The sequence below is a fragment of the Petromyzon marinus genome, chromosome 2 (assembly GCF_048934315.1).
Source record: "Petromyzon marinus isolate PM22_M1 ecotype Great Lakes invasive population chromosome 2, UKy_Petmar_22M1.pri1.0, whole genome shotgun sequence".
Lineage (NCBI taxonomy): Eukaryota > Metazoa > Chordata > Hyperoartia > Petromyzontiformes > Petromyzontidae > Petromyzon > Petromyzon marinus.
The window spans coordinates 19,950,057-19,965,796 of NC_133668.1; the positions used below are offsets into that span (position 1 = coordinate 19,950,057).

Consider the following 15,740-nt stretch of genomic DNA (forward strand, 5'->3'; position numbering starts at 1 on the left):
CTGCCCTACTTGCATGGCCCGACCTCCGCCCTCACCACCAATTCTGCCAAGTCAAAGTTGATGGAAGTCTTAAAATTACCCAAAGAACAGGTACCAATGTGCTCCCCATTTTGTCAGAAAGCTCAATTAACAATCACACTGTTGTGAGCTGATATATATATATAAATAACACAAATGTCTGCATTCTGGATAAAACAAGAATGGGTGCTCATCTCCTATGGCTGCTTGAAACAATTGGTAAAAAATCTTCTTTCTTACAGTGGTGGCCATTTTCAACAGAATGACCAATGTAGACTTCTCACAAACTGATACTTTGATGAGCTGGGTTGGATTGTCACAACTCCAAGCTAAAATCAGATGTGGAAACACAATACGTTCATATATAGGGACCCATTCACATGTTGCTGAATGTTACTTTTTGTTAATTTGTAGATGATCTCTCCATTACCAACTTTGTGGCTAATCAACCAGGCAATGTGTTTAATTAATTTAATATAGGTGTCAATGTGACCTGCAGTGTTTAAACTGATTTTGCGAACATTTGGACATTTTACTTTGGATTCTAAGCCAACAGTAAAACGAAATCCTCATTCATTCTTGCTCTGTATTTTAAATTATTTCACGATTAAAAGAACTGTGCAAGCACCTTGAGAACTTGAAGCAAAAAGTGCCATAGAAGAAATAAAGATTGTTTCTGAATTTAACATTCACATTCATTTCATATTGCTAAGCTTACTTGGCCCAATCCAGTTTCATCCATGTTCCCAGGAATGCCAAGCCACCAGACAGCCCCCAGAAAGATAACCTGGATCAGCTTACACATGTCACTCTCAAGGTACTGTTTACAGCAAAACTTAGGGTTTTTTTCTGTGTTATAGAAGCATGATAAAGCTACCATAATTTGTCACAAAATTCACCAGTCAGTGTCTCAATGCTCAAAGGTGCAATGAGGGGGCATTCATCTCCACTGGCATCCAATGAATGCCACGGTGGAAAAATGTTAACTCCCTCGCCTGTTATGCAGCAGGTCGTGGGTTCGATCACAACCCTGATGCCTGTATAGTTGGAGTATGCATGATTTCCCTGTGGTCGCATTAATTTTTCTCCAGATCCTCTGGTTTTCCCCTCCACATTTAGAAACATGCATGAAGAGTATTTGGTTGCAGAAATTAAGCCACTTCGTTGAGCTATGATTTGTGGCAAGGTTGCTTATGAAAAAGAGCTATATAGCTTAGTGGGTCTTACCTGTTAAAAAAAAAATTGCTTCAAAAACCAGTTGGGAACATTTGATATTTCTATGGTGGGGACCAGGTTTATTAATAAGATGGCTCCTGTTAACGTCCATCAGGAGGGTTCAGTAGAACGCCTGGCTGTGATTTTAGCTTACAATCTTATGATTACAGGATGAGCACTCTTGTCAATGCAACTTGGTCGGATTACTTTAGTAATGATGTCATACAACAGTTTAACAGATTTTGATTTAAAGCTTTCGTGACTGCAGTGATTCATATTCTTGGTTCTTTCAGTAAAGTCACGTTGAAGGAAAACAATAAAATAATAATATATAAACAATAAAATTCTCACGACGTTTCGACTGTAACGCAGTCATCATCAGGTGTGAAGAACCAACGGCAAGAACATTTGGCTAAGAACAAATAACCATCTAATTTGCGACTTGCCTTTCGTATCAGTCAAGATGGACTGTTTATAAAGTATGGCTTGAGAAGATAATATCTATGGCGAGTTTGAAACAAGCAGTGATCAACGGAATGCTCCAAAATCGGCACCCCCATGCTGACAATAATCAATAAACAATGACACAAATTACTCGTATACGTAGAGGGAAAATATACTCACGTTAATTACACGCTATATGTTAACTAAATAATGCTGCCAAAATATATTTGAAGCTCTTCAACTGTTAAAGTGGGTGGCATATTTAGACCCGTAATAAACAAAACAAGGTATACCAAGTTGTGCTCAAATGATATGCATTTTTTTTCTTAAAATTATAGATGTGATTGTAAAATATTTTTTCCGAAATGACTCATTGTAACAAGAACGATAGTGAGAAGGTTACACGATCATATCATTCTACGCATGGACGTGTGCCTTCGAGGCAAACATTTATAAGAATGCCTTGAGTTAACCAACGTGAAAGAACTCGACAAAGCCTTATACACTTCCTACCGTACATTTTAAGAGTCACGATATTGATGTATTGTCATGCACTCAAGAAATGTGTAAGAAAATGTGACTTACTGTGAAGAGTTGAATATTGTCATCTTCATTACATCAAGAAAATAACAGAAAGTTTGTGTCATACATTTCTGAAGATGCTTCTACCGCATATGATGAGTTTGTTCAACAGGATGAAAAGCCATATGCTGTTTACGAGCCCCCCCCCCCCGCCGCCCCAGCTGCTTGATATGGGTCATCATGACTAATCTCCCCCACAACTTTAAAAACGTTTGCATGTGGTCCACCGGTCCTTTCCCCCCAAGTGCTGAAATACGAGTATGGTGCAACACCCCATATAATATTAACAAATAAGAAACTTACCAATTGAATCCCTAACATTGTCATATGAAATAATAACGTAGGCTTCCATTTATAGAAGAGAAGGGCAATTTCCTATTATGCCGAACTGTAAAGCAGTGTTAATAGCGATCGTGGTAGGGTTTTTGTTTATTTGTGATGTGTGCATGACAATGCATTACGTTTTTTGTCTAATTTTAACACTGCGTTTAAAATAGGATATCCCAGGCTATTTTATGTCAGCCCTGAATACATTGCGTGCACGCATGTAAAATGTTATTCTCAGCGCATTGTACTGTCCCGGCACTACACTTATCAGATATGGATAATGTTCCAAGGGATCACGAAAACACAAACACTCGCATGAATAGGGTTACAGGTGCTGTGAAATCTTAAACAACCTCTCTCATTTGTGGACAAAACCCCACAGCCCTGCGGCCCACACATTACACGAGGCTTCACACCCCCTGGCTAAGTCCGCTCTTGCCCCATGTTCGGCCACCGTGTGATTGGTGAGGAGCAGACGTTTATTGTCAGCTCAAAGCGCTGACAATGCACTTTGCCTGCCAAGAAGTTTCCAATAGTATGCTTAAAAATGGCAGTCAAAAGAAAATATATTTCTTTTTGACATAGCCTTATACACTACATGGCAAAAGAGTTTACCATTCATATTAAGTAAGGAAAGCAGCCCCTTTGAAGAGGTACAGATCGGGGCCAACCCCTATAGTTCAGCTGGCTAATGCATAATTCTCTCTGCTCTTTTCCCCACTTTTTTATTTTCTGCCCACTTGTTTTTCCAAGTATTACTGGCGATAACACACACCCAAACAGTTGCAAGCCAATTATTATATGAATTGCTAATCTGGCCAGTGAGAAAAGTGGTGAGCAGGCGAAGCAAACATCAACAAAGAAAAAGTTGGATCTGGCAGGGCTGTGCAATTACCTACAGGCAAATACCAACAGCAGTGGCAGCACCAAAGCCTTAACGGATTGAAAAGGGCAGAGCGAAAGACAAGGAAAGCAGGCAGATCTGTACCCACTGATAAATGGAATAAAATAAAGCTTTGTGGAGTTACTGAACCAACAGACACCTTGCATGGGTGGTCATTCAGGTTAAGGGTTTATGAAGCCAATTAGTGAGAGTTTTGAGGCAGACACTGGTAAGAGGTATTCCGTAACCAGGTTTGAGTAAGAGAAAAAGTCAACGTTTAACAAGAGATGTAATCACAGGTGTCTTAAACATTCGGCCACCTCTGACAAGGGCAATATGAGCCCTCTGAGTCACCCAGTCATCCCACAGAATTACAAAACTTTGCTGGACTGAAATTGACAGACAAATGATCTATGAATGAGCAGAATACACACCAATGCATGCAACTGTCGGCTGAGAGTATCGCAAGAAACAGCACATGCGCACAAAGGCCAGGTGATGTGTTCCTATCATCACCAGCCCATCTCCTCCACTCTCCCCATCCTCCCTCGAGGGATTACGGTAAAAGCAGAACAATATCTGCAGTCATTGGAAAACCGTACAAAGTCATTTGGAATCTGCAGGATCTGAACAAGCAACAAGGTCTGCACATTTTAGGGTTTTGATTTGTGGATAACATCTCAGACTGACGATTTTTGCACCGGTTTTAAAGATAGATATAATTTTTATAATCACAATAAAATAAAGATTTCCCGTGCTTGAATGTACATGGGGCGGTTGCTCATCTCTGTTGGTGGTCTTGAGGCAGTGGTGGATATTCAACTTTCCTATGGTGGAAGCCAGTCGCACCATAGGACAACCACTGCTCACTGCCATAAAGTAATACAGTACTCACTTTATTCATTCTGGAACAATGATGGGCTGAAGAATTCCTCAAATGAAGATGATGAGACAGGTGCTTTAACCACATCACGACCAAGTCACACAATGTAGAAATAAATTCAGTGCTTCCTATTTTGTTTATAAATGAGAAATCCTGCTAATGGTTTGCAAAAATATCTTTGTGACCACATTTACATGGGGTAACACATTCCTGCGGAGGGAGCTGGTAGGATCGTTGGGTTGCTCGGTCAATGGCCAGGGTCAACGGCGGCGTGGTGTATTCCGCAAATATGCCGGACTGTGAGGGCGGGCACAAGCCGGCGTGAGTAGGCTAAACGTTGAGTTTTATAAGGGCACCACGGGGTGACCAGCCCCTCCCCACCCTCCTCTCCCAGCTCCACCCCACCCAGCCCCACCCCTCCCACCCAGCCCCACCCTCCCCACCCAGCCCCACCCTCCCCACCCAGTCCCTCCCCACCCAGCCCCTCCCCACCCAGCCCCTCCCCACCCTCCCCTCCCCACCCAGCCCCTCCCCACCCACCCCTCTCCACCCAGCCCCACCCCTCCCATTTTATCCGGGTGTCCGCATACACGTGGACAGACATCCACAGACATACACAATTAATCCCCTGCCTCCTGTGAATTAATCCCGGTTGGGCTTCCAGTCCACCACGTTTCCTACCAGTATTAAACTACAGATCATTGATTACCTGGTGATTTCGGTGGGGAAGAGGGCACCGGATTTTAAAAAATGCCGGATAATCACATCATTATTTAAAATAGCTTCTTTTGCCACATTTTTGCATGACATTATGCTTTCAGGTTTTGTTTGTGTTTGAAATTTGTTTACGATATGAAATTGGCATACCTAAACATACAAATAGCCAAAAATAAACATCCTACTGTAAAATGTACTGTATTTACTGCACCGTACTTACCACTCCAATATCGAAGACTCTGCATGGGGTGCAGTATTTTCATTGTTTAAGTTGTATGTAGTGCATAATGTACCGTATATAATATTGAACACTGAAATCAAGCATAGCTACTTGTTTTTGTCATGCTCATGGTGCCAATAGCCAGACTGAGTTACAGCGATTCTGCAGGTTTCGCCGGATCGGCCCGGGACCGCCGGACAATGTTGGATGCAGCCAGATAAATCTCGTGGTGCCGGATAATCGACGTTCAACTGTAATCTAATTACCTTAGAGTACACTACTAAGATTGCATCCATTCCTCCAACTAAAGTGACATAACAACGTTGTGTTTATAAGGTGAGTAATCTGAAAGTCATATTTGCACTTGATAGCATACATTTTTTATTAAATTAATTTGTAAACCTCACTTCACTGTAAACTCTTAATTGGTACTTTCGGTAAAGTCACGTAGGTATAAAATAAATCACGACGTTTCGATTGCAACACAAGCAATCATCAGCAGGTGGGAAAACCACAGCAGGAAAAATGTTTTTTGAGACGTCGTGATTTAATTTATTTTATTTTCTACCTACGTGACTTTACCGAAAGAACCAAAGAGTATGGATCCCTGCAGTCACAAAAACTTCAAATCTAGATTCTTAATTGGTAATCAAATTGCATCTCTAGTTTCACATTAACGAGACCTGGAGCGATGCATCAGTGCAAAATTGATTAAGCTGGCAATACATGCATCAAGGGATGTGTATAAGAAAGATATACTTTACAATGTTTGCAAACTATGCAAGCTATAAGCTAAGTTTGCATTCAGGCGAATGTACAAAATATGATAACTAATTATACTGTAAACTTTTTTTTAATTGCAAACCTAAATTGTGACGATTCATCGAATCTCTAAAGTGAATTGGCACGTGCCTGTATTAAGCCCTACACGAAAATGCATACGAATACACATACAAGCTTTGATCAACTCCTTGTTACTAACTCAAAAAAACTCTCCGAAAAACTTTAATATATTCTGATAATTAATTTGTTTTACATAGCCAAAGGATATAAATGAATGCAAGCTGATTAGGAAGAGTTGGGGCCAGACAGCATTAACACAACACTGCCCTCTGTTGGAGTGTAAACTCAGCGTAGCTACAGAGCCTCAAAACGTCAGACACATATAGCTCTGTGGTGGTCAAGCAACCATGGAAACATTATTCCAAGTGTTTAGACATGACACTGCTACCTCGTATTATACTTGCAAATATCATTCTTACCTTCAGATTCATCCACAATGTACAATCATATAACTTTACATGGCAAATGTGACCAGATTTATAATACTAACCTACACTCAATTTTGGATGGACTTCATTCTAACCATAAATGCCAATCTGTGTGCTTAAAAAACACGAATTAAAGTGTCTCCTTGATCAAATACGCAAAGGGGCAGCCACACCTACATTGGTGGTCCTGAGCCATGGGTGACGATTCCACATTCCTCTGGTGGGTCATTCCATCTGTAAGATAACTACTATTGGCTTCCCACACAATGGATCTAATGACATTGAACATAGAGATGAGGGACTGAATCAACTCACATTTTATTTGAACGTGCGACCTTCAAATTGCGCATTAGTTGTCCTCTGCCAGAGCACCATCTTGCCTTCTAAGGAATCATGTGGTCGGGTGCCGAGATTTTGAATCCCAAATGGGACTTGAATTGGTCTAAAAAAAACCTCCAGGGTCAACAAATCTGGGTACCACATTATGCAAACAAGTGGTCATCTCAGGGTCCTAGCTGATCCCAACAGATAAATGTGGAAATTCCACATTAATACCACACCACTGCTCTTTTCAGCAGTCAGACATTCTGGTGTAAAAAATTGTAAAAATAAAATCTCTTGAAGTCAGACTTCCTATTAAAGATCAGCATTCCAGTATAGCCCAACATGTGAACACGATGCAACTTTCACCTAGATTTTGGATCATTTCAGCACAGTTCAACTACCATACTGTCACGAGTTCTACTTGAGATAAGTAAATAAAATCTTAAAAGTGCCATCGCATCTGCCGCATGCATCTCACCAGCACACTTGCAGTTCTGTGCATCCAGGCCTTTCTCCGCGGGCAGCTCGGTGAGCAGGTTGAGGAAGGAGCTGGTGATAGTGGCGCCCTCTTCCTCACCCTCACCGTTCCGCCCCCATGCTCGCTCTGGACTCTTGCAGCCATGCTCCCCTGACCCTGTCTGCTGCCCCTGAACGCGTCTGAGCATGTGAACCCACAGGCGTGCCTCCATCTCACTGACGGCACGCAGGTGCAGGGTGTCACCGCCCAACACAATGCTGAATCTGCGTGGCGCACCCCGCTTTCTCTCCACGTCTCGTAGCTCGCGAGTTCCGTGTGTGCGGACAGGGGCGCCGTTGCGATCGCTCATGGCATAGCGGCACAGTGTGTCCTTGTCCAGCGTGAAGTAAAATGACTTCCATGCCTGCGCCGTGCCTGCTGTCTCCTCTTGCTGTATCTGCTGTACCTTTAGCACACCGTGTAGCAGTGGCTGTACCAGGCAGCTTTCATCAACCGTGGGCTCTGGGTGTGGTGGTCCAGATGTGCAGTGATTTTGTGGCCCTTGGATTGTTGTGTCGTTATCATCGGCTGGCAAGAACTGCATGGCGGTGATGGCCTCCTGCAGCCGTTCAACCCAGTCGTCGGCCTGCTCTTCTGAGGGCGCACGCAGGTGTATGCGGGTGCCCGAGTAGGTGAGCTCCAGGCAACAGCGGTTGCCACCTCCGACCTGGAAGAGGTTGCTACTGCCGCCTCTAATCACGCCCTGCACAGCACAACACATTGTCCATCGTTGACAGATCATTCCTTGTAAATCTATTCTGCCATGCTTACAACACATAGATTGTTAAAATATTGTGTTTCGTTTTCACATCGTTGCACGAGTTTGGCTTTTCTTCCACTGGTAAAGAGATGCCAACGGAAATAAGCACTGCCCTTTTTCACTCGCATTAACACTTACGTTACATGTTCCTAGCAATGACAAGCTATCTAAAGCCTGCAGCACCACTGCCTATATAAATGCCGAACAAGCCCATGTGTGTACGCGTGCATGTGCCGTCAGTGTGGGTGTTTGTGGAGATATCTGGTACAATGATTAGTGCAATGAACTATAATCCCAGCAACCTCGGTTCAATTCCAAGCCATGCACTATATAATGATGCTGGCCACACCACCCTCTAATGTACCTTACTAACCATTGTAGGTGCCCGCTAAGCAATCGCTCAATGCTATCAACATTGATTATGAGCATACAAGCCGTACTAGGTGGAAGTGGAGATAAGCTTATTGTATACATTTAAAAAAACAATAACATGCTGATTAAACTTATGGTAAACTCACCAGTGATTTTATGAAGTACAACTGCACATGATGCATAATTGATGGGACATTGCAAGAACATGGAGCCACTATTTAAATATCCACATATAGAATGGGTTAAAGATTAAATGTCCATAAAAATGTCGTTAAAAACTAATTTTCGGCACTTCCTTCTTCTGGCCACTTTGCAGCTCATCAGGTTTGATAATTCTATAAACATTCGTAATCCTCTAACCCTGAATTACAGGTGTGAATTATTTGTATGTACTACCATATCTGCTTCAACCTATTCTTGATGAGACGTGAAGGGGAATGGAAATAAGAGTGCCCAGTGAACACTTTTGAAACTGATAATAACACTGCAAGATCCACAACATAATTTACCCTATGTTCCAGCATCTAAAATCTGGGATCTCTGTCTCTGCGCGTCTTGGTGCGCGACTTTAGCTCTGGCAAGAGGTGAACTCGCCTGGCAATGAGCGACCATGTAGACCTCTTTGGGCTTGCCGTGCACCTCTGAGCCTGGGTTGAAGAGCTGCAGGGACATGGGTGCCAGCACACAGTGGTACTCCTTCCACAGCAATATGGTGCCCGTCCGCTTCTCCAGGTTGCCCATCTTCAGGATGTTTTGAAATGGGTTGTAGACGCCTGAGGGGGTGGCAACGGAAGGTAATGTTGGTGTTAAAAGAGTCAATGCTCGACTCGTAGGTTAATAGAAGCACACTCGTTTTTTGAAGGACGTCTGCGTAAACAGATTGTATTTTTCATTGCCGGTACTCTGGATATGTGATATGGTTCAAATCCAGCAGCATTAACACGATTCATTACCGAGCCACCGAAGGTACTTAATCTGGCTGCGCCATTGCACTCAATCATTAGCTCAAATCAGACCATTCTGTCGATTTTTTTAACAATGTTGGTCTGCTTTTAGTAATGGTACTGTTGGTGTCAGTTCCAGAGTATATAGCACGACTTCATAATTGCACCCCCTAAATGAAAGAAGAGTGTCACATCTTGCCAGTATTATACTTGGGGAAAAACACTATCGGAATTCCCTGAGCTTGCTTAAGCTTGTTTGGAGCACAAAGACCACTTTTTAGGATCAGTGACTTGAAACCGTTCCCTGAGATTGAGAGATAGTTTTTTTTCAGATCACTTTCGTAGAATTAATTTTAGATTCACTTTTGATGATGCAACCAAGACAATGTGGCTTAGAGACATTCATGAATGTAATCAAGTGTTTATACAGTAATAGGACTAAGTATATTGGGATGCCGCCTTGGTATTTTAATCATCACACTGGACTTACAATCCAGGGGCAAGCCATTTCATTACACTAGTGGAATTTTTTCGATTTAAAGCTTTCGTGACTGCAGGGATTCATCTTCTTGGTTCTTTCGGTAAAGTCACGTAGAAGGGAAATACAATAATTATTTTGTTTCCATTCTACGTGACTACAGTGGAAGTTGAAAATTTCCAAGTTGATAAATACATGAATCCACCCAGCAGTATATGTCCACCACGGTTAGATGATTGGCAGCTTGCATTTGGTGCGGTAATGTGTGGGTAGGCCAACACCCTCCAAATGGGTTCTTTAGTCGGGGGCCCTTCTGCCAGCAGTGGCATGAGCATGCAATTGCAGGACTCCCACTTTACCGTATTAATCTTTTTTTATCTCGAAAAGCCTCCAGTAATAAGGGCCTTTTACATTGGGATGTTTGGCCTATTATATATGAGAGCCTTGCTTGTGAGAGGAAACCCGAGTAAATGGGTAAAATCCACGCGTAAGAGATAACAGGTAAAATGTCTACACAACAAACCCATTTAGTATACTGCCATCTACTGGCTCCGTCGCAGCACTGCAGGTTTGAGAATGAAATGTAAGCGATTCACCAGTCCTGCCTGCTCAAGTATTTGTTTACAGGCATACACCAGCCAGGCCTATGTGGCCTGCAATGCTGTTGATTATATTTCGTAAAAATGTATAATTTACAAACTTTTGTCATTCAAAAGCCAAACTCCTCCCCATACCAAAACATTCCTGTTTTTTTTAGTTAACCCAATATAAAGCACACTGAATGCCGATTGCACTTTTGTTGCAATATAATAATCAGTAAAGCCATTTGAAAGACTTCCAATGCCTTTGCACATGCATTTTATTTACATTAATCGTAGCAGATCCTAAATTATGGCACTTATTAATCCATATGGACTAATAAGCGTGTTGTTTGCACATTTTAGATTGACAAAAAACAAGCCAAAACGAATGTATGTATGTATGTTGACCTTCTTTTGCACCCAACATAGCCAATCGTGCTAATCATGCCTGTATGACAAAAACTGTTAATTAAGCATTACACGATTTTTATAATGCTGGAAATGGGTCTATTTTCAACATTTACCACTGATGTCAGATAATAAATCAGCTGTGTTAATAGTTTTGTAATAAAAAAAACTGTGCTGTACTTCATGCACTAGTTCAATTTTCAGCTTCTCAATGGCTTTTAGATTGCCATCTTACATTAAGACCATTTACCGTAACATTCGGGTCTGTCAACTTAACATGAATAACGATACAATTACAAATAAACCCACACAGTTGTTAGGAACCAACTCTTGGTCACTCTGATAGTTCATAGCATAAAATGCGTGGGGGCAATCTGTCTTTATAACAGCATCTAAATGGCCTATCGTATTCCACATTCATCACTCAATTAGCATGTACATATTCCCTTTCCAACCGCCTTTAAATCAGCGAGGTTGCTTATGGGCACAAAGTCCAGTCAATATGGTTTATGTTAGAGCATGCGATAAAGTGGCACTATGAGGCAGAGAAATGTATTAACAATGAAAGTGATGTATGGGTTATGGTTAATTTCCAAGGCATAAGCTGACAGAGTAATAGCATCTAATTAAGGTTGTGCACTTAAACAGGAGGTAGACTTTAAACGCATTATATCTACAGCTCAGCAAAACGTAAGTGAAATGTACAACTTCAAAGGTATGTAAATGACCAAACCATGGCATGCTATTCATTCATATTACTATACTTAAAACATTTATGCTGAAAATGTTTCCCTAATTGTTAATATTAAAATTTCATGCTCACAATGGAGATCTTATCCTGCTAATATAATCAAGCATTGGATTTTAAACTAGCTTGCATCGAGATATTTTAAAAGCACTTTTTTAAAAAACAAATCACGGTGGTGGTGCTGCTGCTGCTGCTCAGTGGTAGCAACAAGATTTGATTTACAACCAGCAATGTCTGCGTGAACTCAGGGTCAAAAAGTCTATGCTCCAAGTGAACATTGGTTGGTGAAATCTTGACTTAAAGCTTTCGCGACTGCAGGAATTCATCCTGATGACGATTGCTCGTGTTGCGATTGAAACGTCGTATCTTCTTTGGTGCTTTCGGTAAAGTCACGTAGAATGAGAATAAAATAATAAATTGATAAAATAAAATAACACAATAATATTCTCACGGCGTTTCGGCCACAACACAAGCGGCCTTCATCATTCTACGTGACTTTACCGAAAGAACCAAAGAAGATGAATCCTTGCAGTCATGAAAGCTTTAAATCGAAAAATGAAACGTCGTAGTTTTTTTGTTATTTTATTTTAACCTATCTACGTGACTTTACTGAAAGACCCAAGAACATTGGATGGTGCTCAACTCCATTGGCAGCAACTCTAAGCCAGTGGTCGAAATGGCTCGGGGACATTCCTTCCATGGGTCGACCACTGTTGAATTCTAACAAAGCTGTATTCCGTTTGTTTTTGATCCCGAAAGAATGGTGGGCCGAGTCAACCCCCAATTTTGAGTCAACCATTCTTGCCACAGTGCCACATATATAAACCCATGTATATACTTTAGAGATGTGTAGTTATAGTACAATCACATGTATTTAAAAGGATTGATGCATACCATGCAATGAAGCAATGACCTCTATTTATACATTAGGTGAAAACACATTTAGACAAGTCTCTTTCATACCTTTCACCAGAATGCCCATGTCGCACCGTAATGTACAGTGGCTCAAGATGTTTTGATGTATAAATGAATCATTTCGCGGGACCCCGGGGTCCCGCAAAAATCAGGTCAATCATTATTATTTTTCAGTCCGCCCACTCGTGATCCCGACAGCAACGCGCCGCCCGCCCAGACTCGCTCCAACAAGCGCCAGCAGCAAGCGGCGATCAACACGATGGGCGCCACCCCACCGGCCAAACTCAAGCCCGGGGGGCGTCCGCCGCAGTCGCGCGCGGCGACAACGCCCTCCGGTCAGCCGTCGATCCTCAGCTTCTTTGCCAAGGCGAGCCCCGCCCCCCAGGCAGTGAATTTAACGTGTTTATGTAATTTTTCAACTTTTTACGAAACTTAGTGCCCCGAGTAGCTCTCGACGAGGCCAATCGATTTCCCACCCCGGGGCAGTGATGGGACCCCGGGGTCCCGCCAATTGCTTCAAATGTAATTTTTTGTCCGTCTCTCTGTCTGTGTCTGTGTACGAAACTTGTGAAGGATTTGGCTCGCAAACTGTGGGGTTTACGTTTAAAAAAAGTAGCCAGGTACCACGCCATAAGCCCCGTGGTGAACCAGCGCTATTTCATTTTCGCATCCGTCAACTTTAAAGTAGTTAAATTAACCATTTAATGTTATTACTTATTTATTTTCTTACGCCACTCACCGCGCGCCAAAGCACGCATTCGCGCATGCGCGCCAAAGCTGACCGGGGGGTTGCCCCTAGCAACGCACACGCGCCATCTGTGGAGGGGGAATTCTTATTTGGGTTTAAAATGCAATAAAATACACAAAATACTGAGGTAAATTCTTCACAGTGTGATGTCCTCTTCTCCACCCCCACCCCAATGCGTGCAGTTACTACTATAGAGTCGGGAGATATTACTACTGTAGAGGTGCTAACTACTCACTGTTCGGTAACCTGCATCGCCACTAAGTATCAAGGGGCAGTGCAGCGTTACCTGTGTACGTAACGGTTGGGGTCAGACGAGGTGAAGTGGATCGTAGCCACAGTTTGGTAAGAACCAAGCAGACAGTTCCACGTGTGAATGTGCGATTGGTTAGACCTGGCCACAAACGGGTATAAGAAGGGTGAGCGTGCAGAGCACAGGGAGTTCTCTCCCTACACGAAGACCGAAGCCCGGGCTGAAGATAGACAGGACCCTGGACCCAGCCTCCCAGTCCTTCTGAGGGCTAAGGTTCAGCGCATCCAGTGGTCAAGACCCGCCGGGCCAGTGGTGGGTCAGATAGCCTCCCCTAGGTCCAAGCCGGAGGACTCTAGGATAGCGGTAGACTCAAGAGTAAGTCCCACCAAGACAGGAGGCTGTACCTCCTTAGGTTAGCAAGAGACCTGTGTGTAGGTCACGCTAAGTCCGGAGGCTGTACCTTCTTAGGGTATCGGGTGAGGGGACCGTATACCCCTTTGTGTGTTAAGGACTGTGTCAGAGAAGAAAGACAATAATAAACAGAGTGTGCCTCATAAGAAGTTTATTCGTCATTATAAACATACACTACTATAGGCCGTAGATATTACTGCAGAGCGGGTAGTGGGGGTAGCAGCCAAACCCCAGCCTATTAAGGTGCCACCTCGGCCGGCTGGGCATTTATCGGATCAGTTCATGAATGTTTTCACAAATTGGAAGTCGAAGCTGCAGAACAAAATGCCCTTGGTGATTACGTATTTCGAAATCTTCAGAATTGCCCCAGGATTGTAATTACGGTCAAAATGTAAAATGCATCAGGTGTTTGATATGTGAACATTGAGAGCAATTTGTAAATATAATTGAATTATAATACTGAGTGTTCATTGAATTATAACTTTATGCATTCAAAACTCATCTTGTTAGGAATACTTTGGATCCATCCATGTGCATAATGTACTGAAAAATGTCACTGCAAGCAAAAACTGGGTGGCGATCACCTTTACTATGAGCCCTGAGCCAGTCGTAGAAACTACTTTGGGAGAGGTCAGTATCTTCTGAGAAAAGCCACCATTGACTTCCCTCAAAATGAATGGAATTGTATGATCAGGGAACAATGACGGACTGAATTGACCCCCGACTGCAAATTTAACTCGCCATTTTCTGATTGTGACTCGTGCATTCCGACGATAACACTAACTGGCCATAACACCAACTGGCCAGATCACAGTGCACCCAAAGTCAAAGCATCTATTTAACTAAACTCCGTTGACGGACCTGAACGAGGGTTAGATAGACATACAGTCATACCTCGGTATACGACCGCTTTGGAATACGTCGAATTTGGTATACGTCGTGTTTTGACGATAAAAAAAAATGTCTTGGGTATACGACGTCTTGCTTGGGATACGACGCCTCGCTTGCTAGAACTTGCATGGGTCGGGATGAGTCACCGCGTACAGTACCCGCGTACACAATACTGTTACGGCTCCAACAAGCCGTAACAGTATTGTGTGGAATGACCAGACAATGTCACACTTCAGGAATATTCTTAGAAGAAGGCAAAAACAAACTACAATGGACAGGTTTTTAGTCAAACTCAAACCTGGTGAGCCTCAACAAGGTCCAAGTCAAGTTAAAAAAAGACAGAAAAGAGAAAGAAAAAAGAGAATTTCAGCTTCCTGAAGTTTTAATGGAAGGGGGACTCTGCTTCCAAAAAATAACATCTCCTCCTCCTCCTCTGCCTCACCACCATCCTCGTTGGCTATCAACTCCTCTCAGCAAGGTAAAGTGACGTAAAATTGTATTCCCATTTCAATTTATTTTTTATTTATTTATGCATTTATTTAAATTTATGTATGTATTTTAGTAATAATTAGTGTCTAAGTTATTGTATACAACCCCATTAATGTATAATATGCCATATGAAATATCATTCCTTATACTCTGGAACGGATTATTTCCTTTCCCTTTATTCTTATGGGAAAAATTCGTTTGATAGACGTCATTTTTGGTATAAGTCCTCCTACCTTCTGGAACGATTTAACGTATACCGAGATACCACTGTATATACATTTTTAAATGCTTAGACCTAACAATGAGGGTTTTTGTTTATTATGAGGATAACATAACAATCGAAA

The 15,740-nt window shown here is 42.4% G+C and overlaps 1 protein-coding gene across 3 annotated transcripts in view; it reads right to left on the reverse strand.

The window, feature by feature from the left end:
* Positions 1-15,740, reverse strand: part of LOC116945297 (pleckstrin homology domain-containing family M member 1-like) — a 70,712-nt gene that overhangs the window by 35,032 nt on the left and 19,940 nt on the right. For all 3 annotated transcript variants that reach the window (XR_004403229.2, XM_032959715.2, XM_032959721.2), the window contains exons 6-7: positions 9,128-9,306; positions 7,363-8,104 (exon numbers count right to left, since the gene is read on the reverse strand). Coding sequence is in view for 2 of the 3 variants with exons in the window: in XM_032959715.2 (XP_032815606.2) it covers positions 7,363-8,104; positions 9,128-9,306 (921 nt within the window). In the remaining variant the exon portion in view is untranslated. The remainder of the gene's footprint in view (positions 1-7,362; positions 8,105-9,127; positions 9,307-15,740) is intronic.